Source organism: Daktulosphaira vitifoliae, unplaced genomic scaffold (assembly GCF_025091365.1).
Source record: "Daktulosphaira vitifoliae isolate Bord-2020 unplaced genomic scaffold, ASM2509136v1 Scaffold_4, whole genome shotgun sequence".
In the NCBI taxonomy this organism is placed as follows: Eukaryota; Metazoa; Arthropoda; class Insecta; order Hemiptera; family Phylloxeridae; genus Daktulosphaira; species Daktulosphaira vitifoliae.
Window position 1 is genome coordinate 24,981,055 of NW_026099575.1, and position 15,049 is coordinate 24,996,103.

Here is a 15,049-nt window from a genome sequence, read left to right on the forward strand (position 1 = left end):
TCTTAATCAGGATATTAATAAGGAACTAGCAGTTTATGAAGCTTTTGGAATAATCCACCAATTTTTTAAAATTAAACACTATCTAAAGATTTGCATCGAAGCGTTTTTTTTTGATAGTGATTTTAATCACTGTCAGATATCATTATACTTGATCCAACTATGCCACGTCACCACTGTGCCGCGACCCCCCTGTGCTGGGTTGTTTTTTTTTAATAAATAACCCACAAAAACACTACATACAGTAAAAATCATATAAAAGTCTTACGTTATAACTGATTTTATTTATTTTTACTAATTAATTTTCATTTCATTTTTCGGAAAACGCTTATTCGTTTAAAAAAAAAAATCCTAAAAGTTTAATATTTTATTCCAAGTATGATAGTGTTCAGATTAAATAGTTTAAAAAAATCTAACTTTTTTATGATAAAAAACTATGTTCTCCATGGTTTTCCCTGTAATTAAAAAAAATTGTTAAATAACCCACAAATATTTTAGCATTAGGTGAACCCAAACCAAATACGGTATTATTAATGTCAAATTTCATTTTTGAATTCATCTATATTTCAATAACCACAATTTACTAAAAAATATAGATAAATATTTAACTATAAAAATAAAATTATAATAACTATAAAATACTAATAATACAGACTAAATTTGGTATGTTACAGCTTTTTTCATCTAACTCATATTCAAGGCTTCCATCCGAATTATCAATACCATTTAACAACGAAGACTCAACATTTCAATACCATGTGAGTGATATTTTAGAATATATGAATTATTTGTAGGCTAAGTTGTGTAAGCAATATTCATATAATATTTTTTAGCTTCGATGCGAAGCTGAGAAGGTATTGATTTCACTATGATGTGTTTTTATTTTATTTTTTTTTTGTGTCTGTGAACGTTCAATCTCAGCTCTCACTGAACCGATTTTGATGAAAAATATGCCAAAAGATCACAAATCATATCAAATTGTAGACATTACCCTTAAAAATTGAAAAATATTCCCTCGTTCTGCGTCAACAGGGGAAATCCCCCAAAAAATTACAAATTTAAAATTCGCTAATTTTCGATATTTTTTCAATTTTTTTTACTTAAAAGTGCCATAACTTTTTTAAAAAAGATCGAATCAATATATTTTTTTTTTTTATAAATATCTTAGATATTTACCTATCATTTTATATATTTTTATGAACATTTGACTCTTTAACAGCCCACAGGATAGGTTTCAAAATGGTATTTTTTTTTACAAAAAATTAACTTTTTCAACTTAACTTTTGAAAATGTTCCGGAAAGACTGATACTTTTATATATATCTTAAATTAAAGATAATGTAATATACTTTAATTTGAAAAAAAAAAATTTGACCTCTGGACTTGTCTTCATGGTGAAAATGACTACCGTATGCAAAAATATGCTATTTTTTTGAAAAAATTCTTGATATTATATTTTCCATTTTTTAACATTATGAGGCTATAACTTTTTAAAAAATGCATGAATCAATTCTATTCTTTAACAATAAATACTTTATATACAGAGTGTTCAGTAAGTCAGGAAACGGGTTTCTATTGTTCTCATTGTTTGAACAATGAGAACAATAGAAACCCGTTTTCTGACTTACTAAACACCCTGTATACCTCTTTCATTCGACATACTTTTTTTTTAAATCGGACTTTTTCCCTTTATACTGGGGGGGGGTGCAAACCTTTTAAAATGCGTATAGAGTGTAGAACTTTTTCAACTTAACTTTTGAAAATGTTCCGGAAAGACTGACACTTTTATATATATCTTAAATTAAAGCTTATGTAATATACTTTAATTTGAAAAAAAAAATTTGACCTCTGGACTTGTCTTCGTGGTGAAAACGGACATCAAAGTTAAAGAAAAACGTACGATTTCCGTGAAAAAATTCTCGATTTTATATGTTATATTATTTAATTTATATTTTATATAACTTTTGGAAAAATGTATGGATCAATATTATTATTTTCTTATAATAATTATTTATATACTGCTTTCATCTGGCACGCTTTTTTTGTAAATCGGATCATATCTCTTTAACAAAGGGGGTCAAAACTTTAAACATGCGTATTGTTACTAAGTTATTTTCAATTTAATTTTTGAAAGTATTCCGGAAATACTGACACTTTTATATATATCTTAAATTAAAGTTTATGTTATATACTTTAATTTGAAAAAAAATTGACCTCTGGATTTGTCTTCATGGTAAAAATGACTACCGTATTCAAAAATTTGCTATTTTTGTGTTAAAATTCTGGGTTTTGTATATCATTTTATTTTAAAATACCTGACAAGGGAAGTATAGATTTTCATAAATATTATATAAATTAAAATTAATATATCAGGGAAAGTTAAACTTATTTAAATTTGTTTGCTTCTTTTAAGTCGAGAAAAATAACTTTGAAATTTGAACTAGCTTAAATAACAAAATTTTTTCATCCGACACCATCGAGTTGGTAATACTTATGTTTTACACGCTTGGGATGAAGGGATAAATACTTAGCCATTATGGACGTAGTTCATTAATTAAACTTAGTACAAGATCTTTTATTAGTCTAAATTATTGTACAATTGCATTTTTAAACAAAACTACAAAAAATAAATATAACTTTAATAACGCGTATTAAAGTAGAACTTTTTCAACTTAACTTTTAAAAATGTTCCGGAAACACTATACTGACACTTTATTTATATCTTAAATAAGAACCTATATAATATGCTTTTTTAAAAAAATTTTATCACACTTTTATTATCGTGGTGAAAACGAGCTTCAGAATTAAAGAAAAACGTACTATTTTTTAATAAAAATTGGAAAATTAAAAAAAAAATCGATTTATAGTTATATAAAAACTTTTGCAAAAAAAATTAATGTAAACTGCATTGGTGTATTAAGAAAGGAGTCAATATGTACCAATCTCTTTACATTTTTATTCAAAATTATTTATTTTGACTATAAACTATGACAAAATGTTGGGACCACATTTCCTCCCCCTAAAAAAGATTTATATCTTGGAATTTAAGGTATCTTATGATATACGTAATTAATTTCTATGTTATTAGGTAAAAAAACGGTAGCACAGTGGGGTCGAGACACAGTGTGGACGAGGCATAGATGGGACAAGTATAGATAATATCCGACAGTGATTAAAATCATTATCATAAAAAACGCTTCGATACAAATCTGTAGATAGTGTTTCATTTAGAGTAATTGGTGGATTATTCCAAAAGCAACATCAACTCTTATTTCTTTAATTATATCCTGATTAGTTGTTCTTTGATTTTAAAATGTATATATGAATAAATACTAATTACAATTATTAAATTTAGTATGAAATTGTGAGGCCAGTTATGATGTATGGTTTANGTGAGGCCAGCTATGATGTATGGTTAATAGTGTTGGGCGGTTGATAAGAAAGTAGAGCAGAGAATAAGTGTAGCAGAGATGAGAATGTTTAGTTGGATGAGTGGAGTGACTAGAGAAGATAGGATAAGGAACGAGCATATAAGAGGAAGTTTAGGTGTTGCGTCAATCGTGGATAAGATGACAGAAAATAGACTTAGATTGTTTAGTCATGTTATGAAGAGAGAAGAACGGGAAGCTGTAAGAACAGTAATAGAAATGAATTTTGAAGCAAGAAGAGGTAGAGGAAGGCCAAAAAGGAGATTGAGGGATGTTGTTGAATGCGACATGAGGACAGCTGATGTGAGCATAGAAGATGAGGGAGATCGTGTCAAGTGGAACCTTAGGATAAGGGTGGCCGATCCCAAATAGTTGGGATTAAGGCAGAGAAAAAAAAAATTCCGGTGGCAATTGACATAATATGATTGTTGTTTGGGAATGTACAATTTAGCGTTTAGTTAAGTATCATGTTATATGTTATTTTATCAAGTTATACTTACATTAGACACAATGTTATAAATGCATATGTGTGTATGTGTGAGTTTATTTATTTATTGTATCGTAGAAGTGTAGTGTATATTAATATACAAGCGATAGAGTAGATAATTGATTTGACACTGAATTGTTTAAGCCCAACTAAACGCTATTATGTAATTGTACATTCCCAAACAACAATCATATTATGAAATTGGTTAATATGCTTACCTATGTCAAATATTAATTCTACAATTATCAATTATAATAATCAATGTNCTATGTCAAATATTAATTCTACAATTATCAATTTCCATGAATTATATGGTCATGTTGGTCCAAAGAAATGTGTTGGTGTGTTGAAGCAGTTTTGTATATTTAATAATATGGACCGCATTGTTAAGCGATTATTGTCTTCTTGTGATTTGTGTCAACGAGCAAAGCCTCAAACTTGTCGAGTCGAAGGACTTATGAAAAATATTCAATACAATGCTCCAAATGATTGTGTGTTTGTTGATTTGTATGGACCATTGCCTGCTGGTTGGAATGGAGTATCTTATTTGTTTGTGGTAATGGATCACTTTTCTCGGTTTGTTCAGTTATATCCATTAAAAAAAGCTACTGAAAAGTATCTGATCATGGCAAACAATTTATTAGTAAAGTTTGGCAGTCTAAGTTATCGATGCTTGGAATTCCACCTATATTGACTAGTGTTTATCAAGCNACCTACATTGACTAGTGTTTATCACCCACAGTCAAATCCAACCGAACGGGTGATGAGAGAACTAGGACGTTTGTTTCGTACTTATTGTTCTGAGTATCATGCTGAATGGCCTCGCTACGTTTCCTATATCGAGTGGGTTTTGAATAATACCATTCACGAGTCCACTAGTTTTAGTCCAATTGAACTTTTCTGTCCGGAGAAACATCAGTCATTGATTCAAACTATAGTAGATTTTCCACCAGGTAGTGATATTCCGCTCGAAACAAAGTTTGAGATAGCACGTGAATCTCAAAAGAGCAAAGCATTTGCTCGAAAACAACGTCATGACCGCATAGGTCCACACACTCTTTTTAATATCGGAGATACTGTGTTGGTGCGATCACACAAATTAAGTTCAGGTGCTGACAAAATAATCAGTAAATTTTTTATGTTATATGATGGTCCATATATTATTGTAGATGTCAAAAATACTAATTCATATGTCCTCCAAGATCCTGATAATGGGAAGATTAAGGGAACATATAATATAATCTTTTTGCGGAAGTACAGAGATCCTAATCAATAAGTCTGCATCATAAAATTTTTTTTTGTCTTTTCTTTTGAATTCCATTTTGGTCAGTTCAATCTCTTGAGAAGTTTTGTCGTTTTACGTCAAATCTTCTCAGGGGGGTTTCTGTAACGTGACAAAATGTGAATTTTATGATATATATAGATTACTGTTTTGCTTTGCTAATGGGCGCGTGTACGTTCTNTGTTTTGCTTTGCTAATGGGCGCGCGTACGTTATATCCGGCCGTGTAATCAGAAAACTGTACTGTTGCTGTCAAGGTGAACGCTATACACACAATATTCTTTATCAGTTTAACAATCGTTCCCTATATGACACATACACTGGCCACCACTGTCCATACCTGTATAATTCTAATATTGTTCATAATTTTATCTATTGTATATTTTGTAAATCGTTAAGCCGATACCCTCTCCCAAACGGGTTCGTCGTCGTTGTGTCTCGCCCGGTGTGTAAGAATTTTTTTTTCACTCTCTTCCCTTTGAACCACCGTTGTGGTCTGTTTTGCTGTGTGCGTGCAGCCAATTATAGTTTTTTTGTGAGTGTCGTTCTTTTAATAATGCACTAATTCAACAAGGCGTCGGCCATTTCCGGGGCCGAGATCCCCATCTTAGGATGAGTCCCATCCGGGACTAGATATCGTATTGTTGTTTTTTCTTTTATTTGTTTAATATAATGTATTGAGCCTCTTTTTCTTTTATAAATTTATTTTTTATGAGCTATGGATAATTTTAGCGTTGCTGGTTATAAGGTTATGAATATCTTATTCTTTATTAATTATTTTTTGTTAAATATTTTTATAATTTAATTTATTTATACAAGATAAATAATGATTGAATGAAATAATTTTAGTCATTATAATTTTGTCAAATTTTTCATATTTTTCCTTTTATTTATTAATAATTTTTGAGTAAAATGCAGTTATAGGATAGACTTAAATAATTAAAGCCTCCGATAAATTATTGATTGCATAATTATTTTTAGGATCAAAATGCTTTAGATAGCACAAATTCACCATCGAATGTAAGTGTAAAAATTAATTATAATTATATAATTAATAATTAATTATAATGAAATAGGACTTATCTTTAAGAAATATAAACATTTAAAATTTATTTTGTTATATATTCTTAAATAAACCATATTAAAAATAAAACTATTATTAAATTACCTAGCAAGGATTTTGAAACGTTTCATTAATAAAAATAAGTAAAAATACATATCTTCTTTATTATAATTTTTTTAAATAGATATATGAAAAAAAAAAGATCACATTGTTATACAAACAATTTTATTATGCAGTATTAATAAGAATACTCTCCAATTATAAATAATTAAAAAAAATTATTATTTTTGTCTATATAATAATATTGCTTCTAATTTTTCTAACCGAATCAATTTAACTTATCAAGAAACTTTTTTTATTTTCATTTCGATAATGTTATGGATAAATTTGAGTTATGGTTCTTTGATTATTACTAGGTAACTAATCGCTGTAAAATTACTACAAAATAATAATAAAAATAAAAAATCAATGATTAAGTTGCTTAGTTTGTCACAAAAACAAAACGTTTCCAATTGTAATGGATATTATATAAAAATTATATTATTTTTAATTTTAATAAGAAAGGATCTAAACTTTAAAAACTCTGACTCAAAAAAACATTTAAATGTAAACCATATAAACTTAAAGTCTATTATTATATTCATTGCTAATACTTTTTTATTAAGAGTTATTTATTTTGTTAAAAGATCTTTATATGTCTTTTGAATATATTTTCATATAAATTCATAACATTAGTGATTTAGTTCTTTCTTTAAATACTAAAATAAATATACAGAATCTCGTACGAGATCCTCAAAAAAACCTCGTAGGACATCTTATATATTTTAAAATGATTTTAAGGTTTTATTTAAGTATAGTTTTATAAAACACGCTTAAAATAAATTCCATATCATACTTTTTATTAATACTAAAATATAATATATTGAACTAGAAAAAAATGATTAATAAGAACATATATATGATTCTAAAGAAGTCTCTTTTTATATTTATGTTTAAATTAAATCTGTAATTCACTTATATTTGATATTATAGAATTTGGTGGCATATGTAACACGTTTGTATGTAGAAAAAGATACATGGCTTTCGTCTATTAAGTATATTATTGCTGATCACCGTTTTCAACCAGTTAATTCAGAGTGGCGAGAACATATAAGTAAGAAATTAGGATTTCAAACAGGACAACCATACAACGTCCAACAATCAAATAAAATGTTAAAATCTCCGAAATACAATAAAGAAATAGAAGTTACTAAGGATATAAACGATTTTTTTAGAATTATATCTCTTTTATTTAGTGGGACACAAGAAAATTACGAAATTTTACGTAATAAAGTTTTTGAAGTAATTATATAATATAAATATATGCCATAATCATAATCAAGCCATATTAATCATTAATATAAATAAGATATTATCTTTTTAACACCAATTACTTTAGCCGCAGATCCGGTACCTAATCGCAGTCTAACTTACATCGTCGGACTACACTCTTCCTCCCTTCTGTTCACTCCAATTGAAAAAATGAGGTTAAGGCAATAAGCTTATACTAAAGTTTTATATGTGATCAGTTTGTATTTGACCTGTGTGATAATTTTTGTTAAGTTTTAATTTCAAATACGTTTATAATTATAATTATAATTATTGAGAAGCCCTGTTATTGTGATTTATTATGTATTATTTATTATTTGTTATGAGCTAAGTTGGCACATAAATTTCACTATTAAGTGTTCACCAAGTCGGCACTTAATTATTTATCTTGTGCACTAAGTTAACTATTATGTTTTGTTTTGTTTACTATTGGTTCTAAATAAGCAACATCCCCTTTATATTGCTAGTTATTGTGGCTCACAGTTACTATTTCACCAAAGTACCTATTTACACCCAAATATTTGAATTATTTAGTCCTTGCTTTCTTTTCTAGTACAATTTATTATTAGTGCCTAGTTGTCCGTTGTTGCTCGTATAATTTAATCTTTATTGTTATGTGTTAAAAGAATATTTATTAGTGCTGAACCTTTGTAGTTTATTTTTATACAGTTACAGTTTTTGAATCATAGTTTATGTTATTCGTTCTTATTGTGCCAAACAGGAAAAGTTGATTATTTATTAAAAACATATATTTTTATACATATTAGCTTTGATGCGAAGCTGAGAAGGTATTAATTTTACTATGATGTATTTTATTTTTTTTTTTTTGTGACTGTTATCACTTTTCCTCAGCTCTCACTGAACCGATTTCTTTCAATGATACGTCAAAAGATCACAAATCGTTTCTAGTCGAAGACATTACGCTCAAAAATTGAAAAAATTTCCCTCGTTCCCCGTAAATAGGGGAACCTTCAAAAAAATTACAAATTAAAAAATCGCTAATTTTCGAATTTTTTCAATTTTTTTAACTTAAAACTACCATAATCTTTTCAAAAATGGACAAATCAATATAATTGTTTTTTTATGGATGTTTGATGTCTTTACCTATCATTTGGTATATTGTTTTTATAAATTTAACGCTTTACCAGCCTACAGGGGGGATTCAAAATGACAACTTTTTCACAAAAAATTACTTTTTTCAACTTAACTTTTGAAAGTGTTTCGGAAAGTCTGACACTTTTATATATATATCTGAAATTAAAACTTATGTAATATACTTTATTACGGAAAAAAAAAATTTCGGACTGTATTTTAGCTTCACGGTGAAAATGGCTACCAAATGTTATTTTTGTGTGAACATTTTCGATTTTGTATTTTAAAGTTTTAACTTTATTATGCTATAACTTATTGAAAAGTGTATGGATTAACACAATTTTTTTATGAGAAATAATATTTTTTTAATAATCCCTTTTTCATTCGACATACTTTATCTTAATCTGGATATTAATAAGAAACTAGCAGATCATGTAGCTTTTGGAATAATCCACCAATTTTTATTAGTTATATTATATATACTTATATTAATTTCACATGTATGTTTGTTGTAAGTTTGTAACTCCGCGCGGCATGTATTATTATGTCGCGTATCCCGTCGTGTATGACTTTGAGACTAGACTGTCGAAACGCATTTACCGCACCCCGCTCACCATCACCGATAACACCTACATTTCCTGTATAATTATATTTTTGGTTTTCGTACCCGTATATGAGTGCATTATATATATGTATATATATATGTATATAACAAATTTTTATTGTGATTGACACGGCCCCGCGTCGCTTCGTTATTCACGATGCCCTACGACTCGTGCCACCTTTATCAGCCATCGCCCTATTTTATGAGTATTTGACTGACCAATACCACGCGTTATACGCCGCGGTTCAAAGTCCAGCAAGTGCCGCACGGCCGACGACGTCCCGCCGCAAATGATACCGTAATCTTCTTCCCGTTGTCAAAGTGTCAACGTCAACAAACCGATCTAAACTGGCGCACCGTCCTCATCAACGTTGCTAACCTTTTGACGCCCGAGGATCACGCCGGACACCGCTTCGTCGACGCTAGCGAAAGTGCCGCGATATTATGCGAAGATTATATATTCTTATCGCCGCCGCTAATAATAATATATAATATATATATATTAATATTTATATATATGTATATGTTAATATTAATTTATACATCCCTACAGCCGACGCCGCTGCCACCGTATATGCCTCGTGTATAACGTTCCCCCCGCCACGCCCGCCCACAAAACACGACTTTACCTCGTGCATGATACGTTTACTTACTTAAGTCGCTTTACATGTATATATATATATATTCTAATTACTATTAAAACTTATATTTTAATACGCTTTATTCTCATTAAGAGATATAGAGTGTATTCATTCCGATTACAAAGGATGATTCCTGTATCGTCATTTTTCGTTACTACATCCACGTTGCGCGCCTACTGCTTTCCTTGGATGTGGTAGCCGTTTTTCAGACTCTCTCTCCGGATTTCCTTACCCGTTACAACCATGATATTGATAGTAATTACTATCATAACATGAAACTAAAAAGTGAAAAATAAAATAGTTTAAAAAAACTAAAAAACACGCTTTTAAAACATATCAAACTAAAAAGTTAAAAATAATTTTTAAAATAAGCGTAAAACAATATCGAACCAAAGAGATTTTTATATCATATTATTTTAAAAATATCTTGTCCCTCTTTTTCATACAGTCTGCTTATAAATAGTTACAAATGCCGAGGTAAGCGACTTATAGTTTGTAGTGTTCAATCCAAACATCTTTATCATGTATAAAATCACTAATGTTTAGTAATCATTTAATAAAATTTTTAGTTGTTTCTTTTCCTCATGCATTTTATGTTTGGATTAGTCTTTTAATGTTTTTCCCTTTCCAGTTCAATGTATATCGTCGTTGGCCTGGTCGTCGAAAGTGTCTCTCCAGCCATCTAAAGTTTTTTCATTTCTGGACACTTACGTTCTCGTGGCTGCATAATCTTTACTTTTGATCCTGGCAATCGAGCCATGGGTTAAGCTTCGTTTGTTGGCTACGGCCTAGACATAATTGTATTAGAATTTTGGTAACTTTGTACAACATTCTTTTCATTCTTTATTTCGCCAATTAGTTATTCCTATACTCTTGCATTGTCACGAGGTTTCTTTGAACATGAAGTTTAATGACAATAATATATAGTAAAATGTTTACTGTAAAATATCATTTTTTGTACATTCATATATTAAGTATTTTGTCATGTCGATTGTCAAAAAACCACGCATGTATTGACCAATGTAGATGTACTTAGCAGCCTCTAAGCTCGATATAAAAGGCCTACATCTATATAGACCGATGTCAAATTGATCGTTTGAGCGTAATTGCAATGATAACCATTTTATTCTAGTAAATACTACTAAATACCCTCTTAACCTTTGGTCCAATCATAAATATCAAATGCAGCAGTGTTAGAAGGTATTTTTTCTTACTCACACCTCTTTTTTTCTTATTTTATTTTATAATGTTAATAATTTTAATAGTTTTGAACATGACTAGAAATATGTTATATAACAAAATCTGTAATCTTTAATTTATTTGAACATTTATAATTTGTAAATGACATTATTTTATTGTACATTTGGGTATAATCATTTGATTTAAATTTAAATTTGTAATCAGTTAAAATAGAACATCACCGCCCATAATACTAGTTTACCAGTCTTTTAACTTCTTTTCCTCTAAAGTTAAGGTAAAAACTTAGTAAATTGAATGATAGATGTGTCATTTACATTTTAAATTCCACCATGGTTCGGTTTGGTAGAACCTTGGCTAGTGTAGATCCAACTTTGTTTGGTTGATGAGCCTTCATTGGTGAAAGCCTTTCGGTAAGAAGCCGGTGAAAATCACAATGTGTACTTATTTCCATTAATTTTTAAATTTTTAAATTTATGTTACAGTCTATACTTCACAGCTATTATATTGTTAAACTCCTAGGAGATGAATTCCACGTAAATGAATTTTTCAGATTGTGTAGTAGAAAAACTGGTATTCTTTTATTTCTATTAATTTTCTTTTAATATTTAAAAATAAAATATTTGTTTACTAGAAAATTAAATATTTTTTCTGTCGCTATTTTTGAGATATAATCAAACATACAACGTTTTAACTATGGTTACGTGATATCTTTAATATACTTGGATATGACCATTTCTCAGTATTATAAGAGTATATTATAACAAGAATTTCTTAAGTAGCTAACTTCTATGTTGACTTTTTATAAAATTTTAAATGCATACAGATTACTTGTAAGTCGTTAGTCCTTTTAGCTTGTCCTCTAGCGATTGATTCGCACATAACCTCAAAACTTGTTGCAACATTTTTGTGAACTGATCAATAAAAATACTAACAGTAATTAAAAACAGAAATCAAGGACAATAGGCGAGGACGTGATTGGAGAGGTGGAAAGTTTTAAGTATATAGGATCAGTTGTTCCAAAGAACGGTGGTATTGACGAGGATGTAAGACACGGGATTTAATAATGCGATAAAATAATTCCAATGAGACTGAAAGGTAAATTCTACAAGACTGTAGTGAAATCAGCTATGGTGTATGGTTCACAAGGTTGAGTGGTTGATAAGAAAGTAGAACAGATAATTAGTGCAGTAGAGATGAGAATGCTTAGATGGATGAGTGAAGTGACTATAAAAGATAGAATAAGGAACGAGTATATAAAAGGAAGTATAGGTGTAGCGTCAATCGTGGATAAGATGAGAGAAAATAAACTTAGATGGTTTGGTCATTTTATGAAGAGAAAAGTATCGGAATCTGTAAGAACAGTTATAGAAATGAATATTGAAAGAAGATAAGGCTGAGGATGACCAAAAAAAAAAAAAAAAATGGAGGAATGCTATTGTATACNAAAAAAAAAAAAAAAAAAAATGGAGGAATGCTATTGTATACAATATGAGGACAGCTGCTGTGAGCGTAGATGATGTGGGTGATCGTGTCAAGTGGAAGTTTAGGATAAGGGTGGCCGACCCCAAGTAGTTATAATTAAGACGGGAAAAAGAAGAAGAATTTTTTTTAAAGAGCTGTTCATAGAAATGGTGCTACAAATTTAGAGGATACATGAGAATCAATCCCGAGTCGATGGGGTACAAGAACTAATTTTATAATTAGAATCCTGATATAAATTTAATTTTAGCAAAAATTTGATTTTAAATTGATGCATAGTACTTCAAAGAAGCCTGATAATTTTTTAAACGTAAATATAGATTCTATATTAACGTTTAAAAAATTTAACTTAACTTCTATAATATAGAAGTTAAGTTAACTTACTTAAGAAAGTCTGGCTAAAATATACTTTTGTAGCTAGTAATAATCATGCCCAAGTCTACTATTATGTACAAAAAGTCAACAATTTTGGAAATTCACTAAAATCAATAAATTTCCCCAATAATAATAATAATAATTATTATTTATTTTTTACGTAGATACAGTCAAAATGTTAGTTACAAGTTTTGTTATTGAAACATGCATTTATATATATGTAAAAGTATGGGAGCTATGGTTATACTTACCAAAAGAATTTCATAAAGAAAATTTTTCTGAAATAAATCAAGAAAAATGTATTTATTTATATGATGAAGGAACACAATATTTTATAGTTGAAGATGTAACTGATTAATGGAGAACTGTTGATATTGCTTTATAACTTCTTATGAGAATGCTTTATAAATATATACAAAATGAATCGTTTATCATAAATAACTTATTTACTTTTAAAATAAAAACAATGTCAACTATAAATATATGAATTTTTTTAGTTACCTTATTTCTTGATTTATCAATTTTTATGTAGTTTTAAGGATTATTCCTTTTATAAGTTACATCTTATAAGGATGTCAACTTTGCTTTCATAAATGGAAATACTCTAACTTGACCTACTTAATTCGTATCTAGTTAATGATATTACTCTCAAAAATTGAAAAAAAATTCTAATTTATCAATTAAACAGTTACTTATCCCATGTTCTCCATACAGACAATTAAAATCATTCATTTCTAATGTTTTCAAAATATTTATTGACAAATCAAGTTTTATATGATAATTTGATATATTGATATACAAAATTAAATCATTTTACTTTGTAAAAAAATAATTTTTTTACTCTATTTATGTGTGCTACTACTTAACTATAATATTTCAAATTTGTTGGTAACATGTTACTATATAAATCATTACTAAAAAAAATGATTGTTAGTTTCTCCTGAATTGACAATGGATTTTTAACATTATAATCAAATTTTATAATACGCATTATTGGGTAAATCTCTTTAACAACTTTGTTTTGATTGGTTCATTTAGTTAAAGTAAATCATTAAAATTAACTAAGTTCTGAATAATTCAATTGCAACATCTAAATAAACGCAGCGTCCAGTGATATTCGTGCGGGTTCGTGGTTTTATTTTGTCTTAAGTCGGGATGACAAGGATAAGGAATAAGGTGAGTGGACTGTATGAATGAATGTAGAATGAAATTTACAATATATAATTATTATATTTAATGTATTATATATGAATCATAAAATTTTATATACATCAATGTGGATAGGGGGACACTTAATACTAAGGCCACAATAGCACTGATATAAACAAATAATAAATTATAAATGTAAGTAAGTCTTAGAAAGAAGACGAACTAGCATTATACTTATCGGCTTATTGAACTGGCTGATGATAACGTTGGATATTGATAGGATCAATTGAAGTCGAACGCAAGTAGCTGAAATTATTTTCAAGAATATATTATTTACTAAAAAAAGTATTTATTAATTTTACTGAATTGTCTAGTATTTTAATTATAATTAAGAAAAAAAGTAAAATTTGCAAAATATCCGTTTTGATGGAGTTTAAAGTGATCAAATATTAATGATTATATATTTTGAGTATGATCTAGATGCTTCTGCGCCTGTTGCCTTGGATGGCTAACGGGAGGGAGCCGTGTGCCTGGGGTCCTGTAGGATGATCTCTCCGTTTCTGGTTGTCTTCGGTTCCGGTACATTGCTCAGGCTTCGTTCGAATGCTCCCCATAGGAATGGTTGGCTCCGCAGCTCCCACATTTCGCCTCGTCGCACCCGATTCATAGTCCAATTGCCCGGCATACTATCGAAAGACTCTACTATAGAACAGCTGCCTGGCGCATTAGTCTGCGCACCTGTTGACGTATTAGCGCTACTGTTTCGGCAGTTAGTTGACGAGATGGACGGAACGGAAGGGCTTCCCTTTACTTCGGTTGTCAATCATCTGGTAATAGACAATGATTGTTAAGATTACCTCTCGAGGAGTCATGCTTGATGACCGTA

The 15,049-nt window shown here is 29.1% G+C and overlaps 1 protein-coding gene across 1 annotated transcript in view; it reads left to right on the forward strand.

Annotated features, from left to right (window-relative positions):
* LOC126904268 (uncharacterized) overlaps positions 1-13,497 on the forward strand; it is a 52,354-nt gene extending 38,857 nt beyond the window's left edge. The window contains exons 2-6 of the mRNA XM_050683164.1: positions 672-755; positions 6,174-6,212; positions 7,288-7,596; positions 11,643-11,730; positions 13,179-13,497. Of these exons, the coding sequence (XP_050539121.1) occupies positions 672-755; positions 6,174-6,212; positions 7,288-7,596; positions 11,643-11,730; positions 13,179-13,372 (714 nt within the window). The 3' untranslated portion in view covers positions 13,373-13,497. The remainder of the gene's footprint in view (positions 1-671; positions 756-6,173; positions 6,213-7,287; positions 7,597-11,642; positions 11,731-13,178) is intronic.
* The last annotated feature ends 1,552 nt before the right edge of the window (positions 13,498-15,049 follow it).